Consider the following 19,300-nt stretch of genomic DNA (forward strand, 5'->3'; position numbering starts at 1 on the left):
TGTCAGCATCACACTTAGTATTTATCAGAAGCAAATCAGCTTCAGGTAGTTTTTGTGAGGGAAACATTTGCAGACTGGAGTATCTTGGTTTGTTAAACACTCCATAATTTATGTGAGCATGTACAATTGTAAAGGGAGATTTAGCTGTTGCTCAGTTTTCCTACTATTATTCTCATTATAGAGGTTCACTTTAAATTACAATACTTTCCAAGTAATGTAAATGTAATTATTAGCTCAAATTAAATTAACATGTATGTTAATTACATGGTCTAACTACAATCTACCAATCAGCTGCCTGCCCTCAAATGGTACAAACCTGAGTGCTGACCTGTAGGTTAGACAGAGCCTGCACATCACCAGTAGATAAGGAAGGCTAATTAGAAAGCAGGTATGACCCAGAGAAAAGAATATGAGAGGTTCTGGAGGGAGGACTCACTGGTCCTTTAGGCTGTGACTAAGCAAGCATTTCCATTGCTTTGGAAAATATCTTCAACAATCAAAGCTAATTCAAACTGCTGTCAGAGCCATTAGCTCTTTATTAAAGACTTGCATGAAAGTAGTCATGATAAGTTGATACGATAGGACCAATATCAAGTAAAATTCTTGAGCTCTAAATTGCCTTCGGCCGATACTTTAAGCTTGCAGAGATTTTCAAGTGAAGGTCAGAGGCAGACAGAAAGTTGAATTCGGAGTGGGGACTTAACATGCTCAGATTTAATTGCCCATCTGTCTAGTTAGTATTGGATGTTATGACTAGTGTTATGTGATTTGCAAACTGACATTGTTCAAAGTGAACAGAGTACTCAATTTTGACAATTTTGAAATAACACCATGCATAGATGTTAATTATACTTATTATAAATCAGATTATGTGTTTTTGAAACTGTTATTTTCCCAAAATTTCTCAAAGGAGTGATTGCAGAGCAAGGAATACCATGGAATGAACAAATGGGAATGAGAGAATCCAGTTCATTTGTAAATGGAGCAACCAATCATGATCTTGGACAAAGCAATCCAACTTCTGACCAAAACACAGAAGATCTAATAGAAAATATTGACACAGAAATGGATGAGGAAAGTGGGGCAGTGGAAACAATGGAAGAAATGAGTTCTGAACTGATGGAAAATGGAAGTTTGTTACATAAAACAGATGGGAAAGAAGGTACAAACAAATTAGAAGATGATGTAAACAAATTAGAAGATGGTGTCACCATTGAAATGGCGCCAACTGAGAAAACAAAAAGACACTTGTGTAATGTAGGTAGGGAGGAAAATGAAAGAAGATTACGTGGGGAAGGTAAGAAGCTGAGAATGTCGAATGTCCATTGAAAAAGTAATATGCATCAAAAAAGTAAATTGACATTCAACTTAAACAGAAATTGGGACAAAATAGACTGAAGTTGGTGAATGGCACATAAGTGGAATTTGATGCACCACTTTGTAGGCAGGCATCTGTAGGTCCTGGTAGATGCAAAAAGGTAGGGATGCTTCAAGCATGGAGGTAAGCTGAAGGCAAGTGAGCTCTAAGAAAATATGTGTGCAATGCTGAGATATGGCCTGGTCCAGACTTCAAGCTGCAGCTTTCTCCATGTCCATGTACGAAGTCACCTTGCAGTAGTATTACAATGATAGGGGCCATTGTGCTCTGAAGTACAGGTTTAAATTGCAGAAGTAAGTGGATTGGAAAAGTATCATGGGGTCCTGAGAAGCTGACAAGTGTCAGAACTATAGAAACTCTACAGTGTGGAAGCAGCCATCCAGCTCATCAAGTCCACTCCAACCCTCGAAAGAGCATCCCACCCAGACCCACTCCACTATCCGATCCCTGTAACGCTGTCAGATGGTAGTAATTGTGGATGAAGTGTTAGTGTGTCCAGTGCATTGGAGCATGCCCTGAAATATAGTATTGATGGGAATTCTGTTGTGCAATCGATGAGCTTTCTTGTTTTCTGACTTAATTGTAGAGAATTCTTAATGTCGAGTTTCCTTGCGGTGTATGGTATGGTAGGGAGCTACATATAAGTGATGGGAGGCGTACATTTAATGAGGCCGATAACAAGCATTAGTCCCCATTAATAGAAAACTTGTTCCCTCTGAGCAAGACTCTGATCTCGAAGTTTGGAACTGATTTGGAAAATGTAGCTTCTCCTAGCGTTGAGAAAGAATTCCCAGTTATTTTCCACAGTTCTTCCAGATTTCACACCACAGCCCTGTATGATCCCACTCATTGATTTCCATTCATTGGTTTACATAGGTATTCTCCACAATGTATTAAGATCCTGAATCATTTCTATTCAAGATGTGTTAAAAATGTCAACTTCATTCTCTACTTTTTCCCATTTTAGTTAAGTTTTTAAAAATTGTATACAATTACTGAACTTCTAAATCATGTCATTTTCCTCTTTGTCTGGGCCTGAGATCTCATCGCAATACAGTCAGGAATCAATCCAGCATGTTACTGTTGTAATATTTCAGTTTCTTTTACCTCTGTGAGTTTTTTTCCACCCATGATGAGGTTAATATTTTTGAATCTGCCAGGTTATTTCATAAAATCAAATCAAACCCTTCTATTGGAATTTGTTTCACCATTCACAGAACAACTGCTCCTACCAAGTCACTTTATAATTGGACTCTATATAATGAGACTGGTTTGTATCAGTTGACTATCCCGTTGATTGAGCTTAAATTGAAACCACAGTGTATTTTGCATGGATGGACAACACGTTTATTGCAGTTGTTGGCCCTGGTTTATCACCTCTTTATGAGAATTGCATGGCCTCATCTACACACCACTTGACAGCTGCCTGACCTCAAATGGTGTAAAGTAATTGTTGTGCTTCAGAGAGGCCAATAGCCAATGGGGCTGTTTATCGAAAATAATTAATGTCACTGGGTACAGGATATGACATGACATCAGAAGCAGAAACCTTGCAGCATTAGGTATGCCTAAGTGAGTGTTTTTTGCCCTCGAAGATCTCTTCACTTTTCCTGACAACAAACAAACCTGCTTTCAGCTGCCGAGAGAGCCACTTGCTCTTCCTAATCTGGAATAATGGCTATCGGTAGAAACGAATGAAGTAGGGATCGATATCATGTGAAATTCTTGTACTCCAAATAGATGGGGCTATTTCCCTGGCACATCAGATGTTGAGGCGTGACCTTCCAGAAGTTTATACAATTATGAGGGGCATGGATAGGGTAAAAAGACAAGATATTTTCCCCTAGATGGGGAGTCCGAAACTAGACAGCATAGGTTCACGGTGAGAGAAGGAAAAGATTTAAAAGGGATCTAAGGTGCAATGTTTTCATGGAGAAGGTGGTGCATGTATGGAATGAGATGGCAGAGGAAGTGATGGAAGCTGATACGATTATAGCATTTAAAAGACAGATATGTTAAGCCTGCAGACATTTAAAAGTTAAGGTCATAGTTCTATTCTGACAGCTCAGTTTCCCTGTCCACAGATGCAGCCAGAACTGCTGAGTTTCTTCAATATCTTTTGTTTAATTCTGTTTTCTCAACATCTATAACATTTTACTTTTAAAATAATACCAAGTTTTCATTTAAACTGTAGCTGCTAAATATCAGATTTGTTTTATCCTTGTCATGTTTCTAATATATTTCAAAGGAGAGAATGCAGATGAAGATGAGCAATGTAAAGGACAAACGAGAATCAGAAAATTCAGTCCGATTAGAAATGGAGGAAATAATCATGACTTTGGACAAAGCAATCCTCCTTCTGACCAAAATACAGAAGATTCATCAGAAGATATTGACATAGTAATGAAAGAGGAAAATGGGGCAGGGGGAGCAATGGAAAAGATGAGATGTGGATTAATGGCAAATGAAAATCTCCTACACAATACAGATGGAAAAGGAGGTACATGGATTATAAATGAGAAGGCCACTAATAGTTGAAATACTTACAACTGAGAAAATACAAAGACACCAATTTGGTTGTCTGTCAGAGTGAAAATATGGGAGTGGGTCAAGTGTGACAGCAGCAGAGCAGAGGGCAAAATTATAGAAACAAAAATAATAGTCCCACTACACTCCCACAGCCTCAGTTTAAAGTGGGACCTGCAGGTTAGAGAGAGCCTGCACAGTAGGAAGGCTAATTAGAAAGCAGCTATGACACAGGGAAATGAATATGAGTGGTCCGGGAGGTAGGCCTCACTGCTTCTTTCGGCTCTGACTAACCAAGCATTTCTATTGCCTTGGAAAATCTCTTCACTCTTCCTGACAGCAATCAAAGCTGACTCAAACTGCTGTAAGAGCAATTAACTCTTCATTAAAGACTTGCATGAAAGTAGTCATGATAAGTGGATACAATAGGACCAATGTCAAATAAGATTCTTGAGCTCTAAATTGCCTTCGGCCGATACTTTAGCGTGTCGAGATTTTCAAGTGAAGGTCAGAGGCAGACAGAAAACTGAATTCTGATTGGGGACTTAACTTCCTCAGATTTAATTGCCCATCTGTCTATTTAGCATTGGATGTTATGACTAATGTATTGTGAATTGCAAACCGAGATTGTTGGAAATGAACAGAGATCTTAATTTTGACAATTTTGAAATTACACCATGCATAGATGTTAATTATACTTATTGTAAATCAGATTATGTGTTTTTGAAACTGTTATTTTCCCAAAATGTATCAAAGGAATGATTGCACATCAAGAAAAACCATGGAATGAGCAAGCAAGAATGAGCGAATCCAGTCCATTTGTAAATGGAGCAACTAATCATGATCTTGGACAAAGCAATCCAACCTCTGACCAAAATACAGAAGATTTAAAACAGAATATTGACACAGAAATGAATGAGGAAAATGGGATAGTGGAAACAATGGAAGAAATGAGTTCTGAGCTGATGGAAAATGGATGTTTGATACATAAAACAGATGGGAAAGAAGGTACGTGTGTAATCAAGCTAGAGGATGATGTCATCATTAAAATGGTTGCAACTCAGAAAACAAAAAGACACTCGTGGTATGTAGGTAGGAAGGAAAACATGAGAGGGTTATGTGGGGTAGGAAAGAAACTGAGAATGTTGAATGACTATAGAAAATGTAATTTGCATCAAAAAAGTAAATTGACAATCAACTAAAACAGAAAATGTGACAGAATAGATTGACCTTGTTGAAATTGTGATGGAAAATATTGAAACATTATGGGAGGAGTTCATTTGCAGCACAAGAGAATATTAAGGAGACAAATGCAACAGCAGAGAAAACTTGCGTGAAAATTGCAGAGCTGAAAGATGAAAGGACAATGGGTAGAGAGGGCCTTCAGGCGTATAAACATCATCAATTTTGACTCCCAACTGCCCAGTCAATGCTGTGTACAAGACTTGATGTCCTTCATGTTGCCAGCTAAGATAGTTCACAATGAATAGTATTACCAATTTTGTGCCCACCTTAAAACAACACCATAATAGAAACAGCAAATGTTGGGGTGATTCAGCAAGTCAGTCAATATGTGCAGAGAGAAAAGCAGAGTGAAGTTTTCTGCCGAGGTGCTCCAGTTTCCAGCATCTCTAGTATTTTGATTTTAAATTAATACCATGCTTTGATTTAAACTGTAGCAGTTAACAATTAGATAATGCATATTTCTTTAACTTTGTCATTTTTCCAAAATGTGACAAAGGTGGGAATGCAGATGTAGTTGGGAAATGGAATGAACAAAAGAGAGTGAGAAAATCCAGTGGAACTGGAAATGAAGTGAATAGTCATGACATTAGGGAACACATTCCACCTTCTGACCAAAATATAGAACATTCTCCAGAAAGCAGTAATGCAGTAATAAAAAAGGAACATGAGACAATGAAAGACATTGAAATGACGTTTGAACTGAAAGAAAGGGAAAAACAGACAGAAGAAATGGATTGGAATGAAGTTATGTACATTGTAAATGAGGCAAATACTACGGAATTGAAATCCTTACGACTAAGAAAACAAAAAGACACCAGTGGTACGAAGAAAAGTATTGGGGAAGCCTGAATTGAACAGAAAAGAAAATGATAGATAAACTAGTAGGCAGCAGAAAGGCAAATTGGCATTCCATTCAATAAAACAGTAGGAAGGTGAAAAACAGGGGTGGCATTATGGGTCAGTGGTTAGCAATACTGTCCCACAGAACAAGGGACCTGGGTTTGATTCCAGACTTGAGTGACATTCTGTGTGGAGTTTGCATATTATCCCTTTGTCTGTGTGTGTTTCCTCCAACAATCCAAAGATATGTAAGTTAGGTGGATTGGCCATGCTAAATTGCCTGTAGTATTCAGGGATGTGCATGCTAGGTGGTTTAGCCATGTGAAATGCATGGATGGTGTAGGGCTGAGCAGGATGCTCTTTGTCGGGAATTTTGTGGGCTTGATGGGCTGAATGGCCTGCTTTCACAATGGAGGGATTGTATAGAGGTCAAAATTGTCAAATTGTGAATCTGTCAAAGAAATCATTGGAAATTTAAAGGATATGTTAATTAAGCGCATTTGGCATTTATTATCACAAATTGATACATTGGGTATGAAAGGAGTGAGTCAAGACATAGGTATCTATAAATGTTTGTGTCAACTTGTTAGCATCGCACTTAGTATTTATCAGAAACAGATCAGCTCCAGATAGTTTCTGTGAGGGAAACATTTACAGACTGGAGTATCTGAGTTTGTTAAACAGCCCATAATTTATGATAACATGTACAATTTTAAGGGAGATTTAGCTGTTGCTCAGTTTTTCTGCTATTATTCTCATGATAGAGGTTCACTTTAAACTACAATGCTTTCCAAGTAAATGTAATTATATGCCAAAATTGAATAGCCATGTATGTTAATTACATGGTCTAACTGTACTGTGCCAATCAGCTGCCTGCCCTCAAATGGTACAAACCTGAGTGCTGACCTGTAGGTTAGAGAGAGTCTGTACATCACCAGTAGGAAGGCTAATTGGAAAGCAGCTATGACACAGGGAAATGAATATGAGACATCCGGGAGGAAAGACTCACTGCTCCCTAGGCTCTGACTAAACAAGCATTTCCATTGCCTTGGAAAATCTCTTCACTCTTCCTAACCACAATCATAGCTGATTCAAAGTACTGTCAGAGCCATTAGCTCTTTATTAAAGCTCTTTATCATGAAAGTAGTTATGATAAGTTGATACGAAATGACCAATGAGGAGAAAGTGAGGACTGCAGATGCTGGAGATCAGAGCTGAAAATGTGTTGCTGGAAAAGCGCAGCAGGTCAGGCAGCATCCAAAGAGCAGGAGAATCGACGTTTCGGGCATGAGCCCTACTTCAGGAAGAAATGACCAATATCAAGTAAAATTCTTGAGCTCTAAATTGCCTTCGGCCGATATTTTAAGCGTGCAGAGATTTTCAAGTGAAGGTCAGAGGCAGACAGAAAACTGAATTCTGAGTGGGGACTTAACATGCTCAGATTTAATTGCCCATCTGTCTATTTAGTATTGGATGTTATGACTAGTGTTATGCGATTTGCAAACTGAGATTGTCAAAGTGAACAGAGATCTCAATTTTGACAATTTTAAAATAACACATGCATAGATGTTAATTGTACTTATTTTAAATCGGATTATGTGTATTTGAAACTGTTATTTTCCCAAAATTTCTCAAAGGAGTGATTGCAGATCAAGGAATACCATGGAATGAACAAATGGGAATGAGAGAATCAAGTCCATTTGTAAATGGAGCAACCAATCATGATCTTGGACAAAGCAATCCAACTTCTGACCAAAATACAGAAGATTTAACACAGAATATTGACACAGAAATGGATGAGGAAAAGGGGATAGTGGAAACAATAGGAGAAATGAGTTCTGAACTGATGGAAAATGGAAGTTTGATACATAAAACAGATGGGAAAGAAGGTACGTGTGTAAACAAATTAGAGAATGATGTCACCATTGAAATGGCAACAAAAGAGAAAACAAAAAGACACTGGTGGTATGTAGGTAGGAAGGAAAATAAGAGAGGGTTATGCAGGGGAGGTAAGAAACTGAGAAAACTGAATGACTATTGAAAAAGTAATATGCATCAAAAAAGTAAATTGACATTCAACTTAAACAGAAATTGTGACAGAATAGACTGAACATGGTGAATGGCAGATAAGTGGAAATTGATGCACCACTTTGTGGGCAGGCACCTGGAGGACCTGGTAGAGGCAAGGCAAGGCAGGGATGCCGCAAGCATGGAGGTAAGCTCAAGGCAAGTGAGCTCTACAAAAGTATGTGTGCAATGCTAAGATATGGCCTGGTCCAGACTACAAGCTGCAACTTGCTCCATGTCCATGTACAATGTCACCTTGCAGTAGTATTTCAATGTTAGGGGACATTGTGTCCTGAAGTGCAGTTTTAAGTTGCAGAAGTAAGTGGATTGGAAAGGTAACATGGGGTCCTGAGAAGCTGGCAAGTGTCATAGAACCATAGAAACTCTACAGTGTAGAAGCAGCCATCCAGCCCATCAAGCACACTCCAACCCTCATAAGAGCATCCCAGTCAGACCCACCCCACTACCCAATCCATGTAATGATGTCAGATGGTAGTAATTGTGGATGAGGTGTTAGTGTGTCCAGTGCATTGGAGCATGCCCTGAAATATAGTTTTGAAGGGCGTTCCATTGAGCAATCGATGAGTTTTCTTGTTTTCTGATTTACTTGTTCAGAATTCTTAGTGCCTAGTTTCCTTGTGGTGTACAGTATAGATTAGATTAGATTAGATTACTTAGATTAGAAATGAGAGCCGCACATTTACTGAGGCCGATAACAAGCATTAGTCCTCATTAATAGAAAACTTGTTGCTTCTGAGCAAGAAAATGTAGCTTCTCCTATTGTTGAGAAAGAGTTCCCAGTTATTTTCCACAGTTCTTCTAGATTTCACACCACAGACCTGTATGATCCCACTCATTGATTTCCATTCATTGTTTTAGATAGGTATTCTACACAATATAATAAGGACCTGAATCAATTTGTTGCATTCCTGTTCAAGATGTGTTAAAAATGTCAACTTCATTCTCTTTGTCTTTGTCCATTTTAGTTAAATTTTTAAAAATTGTATCCAATTACTGAACTTCTAAATCATGTCATTTTCCTCTTTGTCTGGGCCTGAGATCTCATCACAACACAGTCAGGAATCAATCCAGGAAGTTACTGTTGCAATATTTCAGTTTCTTTTACCTCTGTGAGTTGCTTTACCACCCTTGGTGAGGATAATATTTTTGAATCTGCCAGGTCATTTCATAAAATCAAATCAAACCCTTCTATTAGAATTTGTTTCATCACTCACAGAACAACTGCTCCTACCAAGTCACTTTATAACTAGACTCTGTATAATGAGACTGGTTTGTATCAGTTGACTATCCTGTTGATTGAGGTTAAATTGAAACCACAGTGTATTTTGCATGCATTGTCAACAGGTTTATTGCAACTGTTGGCCCTGGTTTATCACCTCTTTATGAGAATTGCATGGCCTCATCTACACACCACTTGACAGCTGCCTGACCTCAAATGGTGTAAAGTAATTGTTGTGCTTCAGAGAGGCCAATAGCCAATGGGGCTGTTTATCAAAAAGAATTAATGTCACAGGGTACAGGATATGACATGACATCAGAAGCAGAAACCTTGCAGCATTAGGTATGCCTAAGTGAGTGTTTTTTGCCCTCGAAGATCTCTTCACTTTTCCTGACAACAAACAAACCTGCTTTCAGCTGCCGAGAGAGCCACTTGCTCTTCCTAATCTGGAATAATGGCTATCGGTAGAAACGAATGAAGTAGGGATCGATATCATGTGAAATTCTTGTACTCCAAATAGATGGGGCTATTTCCCTGGCACATCAGATGTTGAGGCGTGACCTTCCAGAAGTTTATACAATTATGAGGGGCATGGATAGGGTAAAAAGACAAGATATTTTCCCCTAGATGGGGAGTCCGAAACTAGACAGCATAGGTTCACGGTGAGAGAAGGAAAAGATTTAAAAGGGATCTAAGGTGCAATGTTTTCATGGAGAAGGTGGTGCATGTATGGAATGAGATGGCAGAGGAAGTGATGGAAGCTGATACGATTATAGCATTTAAAAGACAGATATGTTAAGCCTGCAGACATTTAAAAGTTAAGGTCATAGTTCTATTCTGACAGCTCAGTTTCCCTGTCCACAGATGCAGCCAGAACTGCTGAGTTTCTTCAATATCTTTTGTTTAATTCTGTTTTCTCAACATCTATAACATTTTACTTTTAAAATAATACCAAGTTTTCATTTAAACTGTAGCTGCTAAATATCAGATTTGTTTTATCCTTGTCATGTTTCTAATATATTTCAAAGGAGAGAATGCAGATGAAGATGAGCAATGTAAAGGACAAACGAGAATCAGAAAATTCAGTCCGATTAGAAATGGAGGAAATAATCATGACTTTGGACAAAGCAATCCTCCTTCTGACCAAAATACAGAAGATTCATCAGAAGATATTGACATAGTAATAAAAGAGGAAAATGGGGCAGGGGGAGCAATGGAAAAGATGAGATGTGGATTATTGGCAAATGAAAGTCTCCTACACAATACAGATGGAAAAGGAGGTACATGGATTATAAATGAGAAGGCCACTAATAGTTGAAATACTAACAACTGAGAAAACACAAAGACACCTATTTGGTCATAGGTCAGCATGGAAATATGGGAGTGGGTCAAGTGGGACAGCAACGGAACAGAGGGAAAAACTATAGAAACAAACATAATAGTCCCATTACACTCCACCTGTCAGCTACCCAGCCCCAAATGGTGTAAAGTGACAGCTAACCTGCAGTTTGGAAAGAATGTTCACATCATCAGTAGCAAAGGAAGGCAAATTCGAAAGCCGCTATGACACAGGGAAATGAATATGAGAGGTCCTGTAGGGAGGACTCACTGTTCCTTTATGCTCTGACTAAGCAAGCATTTCCATTGCCTTGGAAAATCTCTTCACTCTTCCTAACAACAATTAAAGCTGACTCAAACTGCTGTAAGAGCCATTAGCTCTCCAAGAAAGGCTTGAATGAAAGTAATAAGCTCTAAATTCCCTTAGGCCGATGCTTTAAGCGTGCAGAGATTTTCAAGTGAAGGTCAGTGGCAGACAGAAAACAGTGAATTCTGAGTGGGTACTTAACATGCTCAGGTTTAACAGCCCATCTGTTAAATGGATGTTGTGACTAGTGTTCTTTAATTTGCAGAATTGAGATTGTTCAAAGTGAACAGAGATCCCAATTTTGACAAACATCAAATGACACTTTGCCCAGATATTAACTGTACTGATTCTAAATCAGATGAAGTGTTTTTGAAACTATTGTTCTCCCCAAATTTATCAAAAGGAGTGATTGCAGATCAAGGAAAACCAAGGAATGAACAAATGAGAATGAGCGAATTCAGTCCATTTGTAAATGGAGCAACCAATCATGATTTTTTCTTTCCTGTTTTCATTCATGGGATGAGGTTGTCACTGGCTAGGTCAACATTTATTGCCCATCCCTAATTATACAGAGGGCAGTTAAGAGTTACCACATTACTGTGGGTCTGGAGTCACATGTAGCCCAAACCAGGTAAGGATGGCAATATCCTTCCATAAAGTGTGTTAGTGAACCAGGTGAATTTTCCCAACAATCAACAATGGATTCATGGTCATCATTAGGCTCTTAATTCCAGATTTTTTGTTGAAATCAATTTCCACAATCTGCTGGGGCAGAATGCCAACCCGGGCTCCCAGAACATTCCTTGGGTGTCTGAATTAAAAGTCCAGCGATAATACCACTAGGCCATCGCCTGCCCCCTGTTCCATTGCTTGGACAAAACAATCCACCTTCTGACAAAAATACAAAAGATCGAACAGAAAATATTAGCACAGTAATGAAAGAAGATAATGGGGCAATGGAAACTTTGGAAGAAATAAGTTCTGAATGGATGGAAAATGGAAGTTTGATACATAAAACAGATGGGAAAGAAGGTACGTGTGTAAAAGAAGCAGAGGATGATGTCAACATTGAAATGGATGCAACTGAAAAATAGGAGAGGATTATGTGGGGCAGCTGAGAAACTGAGAATATTGAAAGACGATTGAAAAACATATATGCATCAAAAAAATTAAATTGACATTCAACTTTTACAGAAATTGGGATGAAATAGACTAAACTTGGTGATAGAAAATATTGAAAAGTTATGGGAAGATTTCATTGAGAGCAAAAGAGAACGTTAAGGAGAGAAATGCAACAATAGAGAACACTTGTGAGAAAATCGCAGAGCTGAAAGATAAAAGAACAATGCTTAGACAGGGCCTTCAGGTGTATAAGCCTGCTGATCATCGATTTTGACTGCGTATCTGCCCAGTCAATACTGTGTACAAAGGTTGGTGCCCTTCCTTTTGCCAGCTGAAGGCAGTATTAGCTATTTTGCTGACCAACTTAAAACAACACCATAATAGAAACAGCAAATGTTGAGGTGATTCAGCAGGTCAATTAGCACGTGCAGAGAGAGAAGCAGAGTTAGGTTTTCTGCTGAATTTTTGCAACATCTTCTGTCTTTATTTCCTGTTTCCAACATCTGTCATATTTTGCATTTAAAACAGCACTTTGCTTTAATTTAAACTGTAGCTGTTAATATTCATCTAAGTTATATTTCTTTAACCTTGTCATTTTTCCAAAATATGACAAAGGTGGAAATGCAGATGCAGATGAGAAATGGAATGAACGAAAGAGAATGAGAAAAAACAGTGGAACTGGAAATAACGTGAATAATCATGGCATCAGACAAGGCAATCCATCTTCTGACCCACATACAGAACATTCTCCAGAAAGCAGTGATGCAGTAATGAAAGGGAAACAGGGAACAATGAAAAACATTGGAATGACGTGTGAACTGAAAGAAAAGGAAAAACAGATAGAAGAAACAGATTGGAAAGAAGGTATGTAAGTTGTAAATGAGGAAAACCCTACACAATTGAATTGCTTCCGACTGCAAAAACAAAGACACCTGTAGAAAGAAGGAAAATATTGGAAAGGACCGAATGAAACAGAAAGGAAAATGATAGACATAACAATAGGCATTAGAAAGGCAAATTGGCATTACCCTCAATAAAAGTGTAAGAGGGCGCAAAACAGTTGTGGCATGTTGGCTCAGTGGTTAGCAATACTGCCTCACAGTGCCAGGGACCTGCGTTTCATTCAAGCCTCCACACTGTCTGTGTGGAGTTTGCACATTATCCCTGTGCCTGCGTGTGTTTCTTCCCACAATCCAAATATGTGCAGGTTAGATTGACTGGCCATGCTGAATTGCCCATTGTGTCCAGAGATGTGCAGGCCAGGTAGATTAGCCCTGAGAAATGCAGGAATTGGGTGGGATGATCTTTGTAGGGTTGATGTTGACTCAATGAGGTGTATGGCCTGTTTCCACACTCTAGGGACTCTGTAAAGATCAAAATTGGGTGAATCTGTAGAAGAAATCTTTGGAAATTTAAACGGTAAGTTAATGGAGAGCATTTGACATTTTTTCATCACAATTGATACCTTGAGTTTACAGGGAGTGAGTCAACACACAGATATCTATAAATGTTTGAGTCAATTCCTCAGCATCCCACTTAGTATTTATCAGCAGCAGAGCAGGTCCAGGTAGTTTTTGTGAGGGAGTCATTTACAGATAGGAGTATCATGGTTTGTTCAACAGCCGAGAGAGGTTCACTTCAAATCACAATGCTTTGCAAGTAATTATTAGCCCAAATTCAATAGCCATGCATGATAATAACATGGTCTCACTGCACTCTATCCGTCTTGCTCTCAAATGGTACAAACTGAGTGCTGGCCTGCAGGTGAGAGAGAGCCTTCACATCACCGGTAGCTAAGGAAGGCTAATTAGAAAGCAGCTATGACACAGGGAAATGAAAATGAGAGGTCCTATAGGGAGGACTCGCTGCTTCTTGAGGCTGTAATTATGCAAGCATTTCCATTGCCTTGGAAAATCTCTTCACTCTTCCTGATAACAATCAAAGCTGACACAAATATCTCCAAGAGCCATTAGCTCTCTAGGAAAGACTTGAATGAAAATAATCATTATAAATTGAACCAACAGGACCAATATCAAGTAAAATTCATGAGCTCTAAATTCCCTTAGGCTGGTAGTTTAAGCTTGCAGAAATTCAATTATTAGCAGAGGCATGAAGAAAGCTGGGAATTCTGAGTGAGTTATTAACGTGTTGAGATTTACCTACCCATCTGCCCAGTTCGTGTTGGCAGTTATGATGGGTGTCCTTTATTTTGCAAGCTGAGATTGTTCAAAGTGAACAGTGTTCTGTATTTGACAACCTTAAAACTGCGTCATACTTAACCTTTTAACCTGACACGTTATAGGTGTAGATATCTATGTTGTATATAATTTTAATTTTCTTTTAAAGATTAACAAAGCAGAGACCACTGAACAAGAAAACCAATCAAATGAAAACATAAGAAGGAGAGATTTCAGTAAAATTGGAAATGGAGCAAACAATCATGACATTGGAAAGGACAATCAACTTTCTGACCAAAATATAGGAGATTTGCTCGTAACATTTGCAACCGTCATGTAAGAGAATGATGGACAATGGGATAACGGGTCAATGATAAAAAAAAAGACATACAAGAAACAACTGGAAAAGGTGTAGTGCAAGTTATAAAGGAAAAGGATGCTGCAATTGTTGAAATGTTGGCAACTGAGAAAACTCAAAGACTCCAGTAGTAGACAGAAAGAGAAGATAATAAGAGAATTTTGATTAGCAAAGGAACAGTGAGGTGGGAACAATGGAATAAAGTAATGGTTAAGATAAAAGGGAAACCAGCATTTTACTCAAAAAATGTTAGAGAAAAATTAAATCAATCTTGGGTGAATCAGTGTTAAATAGGTAAACATTAATGGATGAATTCATGGACATCAATGCAGATGTAAAACATGTTTATGAGATAAATGGAGCAGAACAGAAACGTGGGTGAAAGTAAAAATGATGACAGGACAGTGCAGAAAAGAGAACAGAATATGTTAAATCATATTCAGTTAGAACACAAGAAACATCAATGAATTTTACAAATCAAAGCAATGACATTTAAATTGCCAACATGTCAACCAATGCCAACATTGTGAGGAGCTATTAAATATGGAAAGAAATTAATACCTTTCAGCGAATGAAGTGAATGAAATTATATGTGAAAATGGGAGCCAAGTGCATAATTTAAACACTTTTTTAATGTACTTAAAAGAAAGGCAAACAAACTGAGAGCAAACATTTATGAAAGCAGTCCTAAAGTGGAAAGGTGAATCAGAGCAGATAAGACAGAAGATGGTAGATGGGTTGCTAAGAAGAAGTTTGCTGGCTGCCTTTCTGGTTTGTGTTGTATGTATTCAGAATGAAAAAAAAATAATAAGCAAGTGAATTTTAGTAGACTTTTTGTGGGAACAGTGGATGAAAATGGAGAATCGGCCTGAACAATCACAACATTAAAAATATAAAAGCTGTTTTTTAGTTAATTTTGGATTAATTATTTCAATCACTGTTTATTCCTTTTTGTAGATATTCAGAAATGAATCATTAGCAACTGATTTGAGTGTATCTTCTCTTAGTTTAAATTTCTAAGTTAGAATTGCATCAATGATTGCTTTGAATTGCTCAGCTTTATCCATTCTGCTCTTAATATTTTGTACAAAATTGGATTGTCTGGCAGAATATACAAATTTGGGTTCAGTAGCTCTTACAACTTCTTGACTGCTTTCTGAGAATGGCCAGACTGCCAAAAAAAAACAAAATCAAACCAAAGAGAAGCTGAGCTGAGAGATCTGGCCACTCCCCTTTCATTGTACAAGTTTTTTTTAACAACTTGAGAGCCTGCTGCCTGAGGCAGTATCTGTTAGCTATAACAAAATTGGCCCTAAAACCCTTCAAACCTAGATTTTTCAGAGTCAGTGTCTTTTACGAACTCTCTGAAAAATAAAACCAAGGACAACATAACCTTGTTAAAGGAGCAGCATCATTACAACTCAAAGTCACCAAAGTAATCTCTAACTAGAATATTGCAATAATATGATCACACATTTGTTCAACAGCAAGATGACTGTAATCTAAGTCATTGTCATTTTTCTTTTAATAAAACTGGTAATAAAATTATGTGACATAACTCGTGTTGACGTGAAGGTCATAAATTTGATTCATCTGTGTGTGTGTGTATGTGAGAAAGAGACACATCATGGTTCTATGTCTTCAGCCTACAGCTCTGGAATTTCAATCTCAAGTGCTAGCAGGCAGGACATCCAGTCAATGGGGAGATTTCTCTATTACAACCTGTGTCAGCTGATGGATAAAAATTGAATTAATGATGTTGTTTGGAGTAAGCTGGTAGAATGCTTTTGAAATATTATTTAAGAAGCCGAGTAAAACATTTAGAAGATAAAAGTGTGCATTTTAAACAATCTCTAAAATGGTTGCTGAAGATATTTATAAAATCACGCACTTGTTAGGCAAAATGCCCTGCTTCCACAATGTAGGGATTCTATGGTTGTATAGTAATCAACTGACCCACACAGTATGTTTTTATGACATTTGGCCAATGTGAATTAACAAAAGATAACCCAAACTAATTATTTTTAAAAAATTCCTTTATAGAGAACACTAATTGTTTAGACATTGTGTATGTCCTGTATCTATGCCTGATTGCTCTATGCTTGGGGTTGCATTCTAATGGTTTCTCTCCGGATTAGCAAATGACAAAATTGCTGTTTCTTTCACAAAAGAAAATGTTATCTTAAGCTCCATATTTCTTACAGTGGAGACAATTAACTACATTTTATTTGGGGAAACTTATAAGCACATAATGAAAAGAACTTAAATCTGTGGTGTTGCAAAGTGGGCCATTGATTCATTCATCCTCATCTGGTCATTAGAATAATAAAATATTGCAAGACATGTTGCAGGACCTTGACAAAACAAGTTTAGATACTGAACCACAAAAGGTTTAGCCCCATGGAATTGTCACACTGTTACATACACTGTTACATGCATGTGGGCATGGAACTGAACTTTATGTGTCAGCCGTCAAGATTGGCAGTTGGATTGTCTTGGAAGGAAACACAATTTCTTTTGAAGAAAATCAAGTACAAAAGCATCTTTTCCCACTTGACATGCAATCAAATAGTGATCAATTTTACCAGCAAGTAAAGAAGAGTTTAGATAGTACATACAATTTCAGATCTACCAAGAGGCAGGATTTTCCTGAGGTTGTTGGCAATGTGTTTTAGGGACCATTTCCAGATCCTCCTCATGCTGGAGGTTGGAGTGTGAACCACGTCAGCTTTTAGAAAGACAAGACCAATTAATGGATTCTGTCTACTGGTGAGGAATAGAACTGTACACCTCTGCTCATCAGCCTTCAAAATAGATATAGCCAGAGGGTGTGAGTTCTCAGAGAGCAGGTTTTCATAATTTGAACATGGCAGTTGGTAGTACAACTGCTAAATTCAGCTCTGCCTCCCTGAAAGCCATATGAATGCAATCCAAGCCAAGATGAATATTTTCTTTCTGGAAATGAGAATGGTAAGGCCTCCCAGGCAAACAATGAAGGCATTGTTGGAGGTTGTTAGAGATGCTTGCAGCCCCAGTGTGGTGAACAGAACTTGGGTCCAGTGAAGGAAGTACTTCATTTAACTTCCACAGCCTGACAGAGTACATCAAATGCAAAGCCAAACCAACAACCATGAGGGTTGTAAATGGAAGGTACATTTCAGAGTAGGAGGATTTCCCAACCAGCATCATATGGGTATGTATAAAAAGGGCTACATTATTCACTTGTGGGATGTAATCGCTGGCTGGCTCCACATTTCTGGCCTGTCTTAGTTGGCCTGGAGAAGGTGGTGGTGAGCTAGTGGTGATGATCTTGAAGCATTGCAGTCTGCTTGCTGCGTGTAGAATGACACTGCCATTAGGGAAAGCATTCCAGGATCTTGACCCAGTGATGGCGAAGTGAGGATGGTGAATAGCTTGGAAGGTGATGTATCCACTGCCCTTGTTCTTTTAAATTGTAGTGGTTATGTATTTGGAAAATACGATCTAAGGATCTTTGGTGATTTACTGCATTTACATCTATAAATGGTTTACATGTTGCTGTCGAACATCAGTGGTGGAGGGAGTGGTTGCTTGTGGATGTCGTACCAACTCCATCAGACTCACTATTACCCTTAAGGGGAGGAAATCTGTCTTCCTCACATGTGACCCCACATCTAGGGTTCTCAACTGCCCTCTGAAATGTCCTAGCAAGCCATTCATTTGTATTCAATTGTTACAAAGTCTCAACAAAGAAATAAAGCCAGATGGATCTACTGGCATTGGCACCAGAAAATACAACAGCAGAAACAGCCCTGTTGACTCTGCAAAGTCTGTGTTGCTAATATCCATGCCAACACTGGGAAAGCAATCCCTCATACTACAAAGCAACTGCCTGATATAGTCGTACTCATGGAATCATACCATGCAGATTACAGCCCAGACAGCACTAACACCATTCTTGGATATGGCCTGTCTCATCTGAGGTGGCAATATAATGGCATACAGTCGGGAGAGAGTTGCCCTGGGAATCCTCAATGTTAACTATGGACCCCATGAAGTCTCTTGGCTTCAGGTTAAACATGGGTAAGGATTACCTCATACTGTCCTCCCTAATGATGGACCAGTAATCCTCCATGTTGAATACGAGGAGGAAACACTGTGGGTGGCAATGGCTCAAAATGTACTCAGGTTGGGGGATGTCAGTTATAGAGTCATAGAGTCCTAGAGATATACAGCATGGAAACAGACCCTTTCGTCCAACCTGTCCATGCCGACCAGATATCCCAATCCAAACTAGTCCCACCTGCTAGCATCCAGCCCATATCCCTCCAAACCCTTCCCATTCCTATACCCATCCAAATGCCTCTTAAATGCTGCAATTGTACCAGCCTCCACCACATCCGCTGGCAGCTCATTCCATACACGTACCACCCTCTGCATGAAAAAGTTGCCTCTTAAGTCTCCTTTATATCTTTCCCCTCTCATCCTAAACCTATGCCCTCTAGTTCTTGACTTCCCGACCCGAGGGAAAAGATTTTGTCTATTTATCATATCCATGCCCCTCATAATTTTGTAAACCTCTATAAGGTCACCCCTCAGCCTCCGACGTTCCAGGGAAAACAGCCCCAGCCTGTTCAGCCTCTCCCTGTAGCTCAAATCCTCCAACCCTGGCAACATCCTTGTAAATCTTTTCTGAACCTTTTCAAGTTTCACAACATTTTCC

At 38.7% G+C, this 19,300-nt stretch overlaps 1 protein-coding gene across 7 annotated transcripts in view; it reads left to right on the top strand.

Annotated features, from left to right (window-relative positions):
• Window positions 1-16,146, top strand: part of LOC122555817 (uncharacterized protein DDB_G0290685-like) — a 32,375-nt gene extending 16,229 nt beyond the window's left edge. For 2 of the 7 annotated variants that reach the window (XM_043701983.1, XM_043701986.1), the window contains 4 exons: window positions 7,627-7,878; window positions 10,325-10,576; window positions 12,679-12,927; window positions 14,410-16,146. In XM_043701983.1, the coding sequence (XP_043557918.1) occupies window positions 7,627-7,878; window positions 10,325-10,576; window positions 12,679-12,927; window positions 14,410-14,414 (758 nt within the window). In that variant the 3' untranslated portion in view covers window positions 14,415-16,146. The other 5 variants (XM_043701982.1, XM_043701984.1, XM_043701987.1 and 2 more) reach the window with 5 other exon arrangements.
• The last annotated feature ends 3,154 nt before the right edge of the window (window positions 16,147-19,300 follow it).

The sequence above is a fragment of the Chiloscyllium plagiosum genome, chromosome 13, assembly GCF_004010195.1.
Source record: "Chiloscyllium plagiosum isolate BGI_BamShark_2017 chromosome 13, ASM401019v2, whole genome shotgun sequence".
NCBI classification, from domain to species: domain Eukaryota; kingdom Metazoa; phylum Chordata; class Chondrichthyes; order Orectolobiformes; family Hemiscylliidae; genus Chiloscyllium; species Chiloscyllium plagiosum.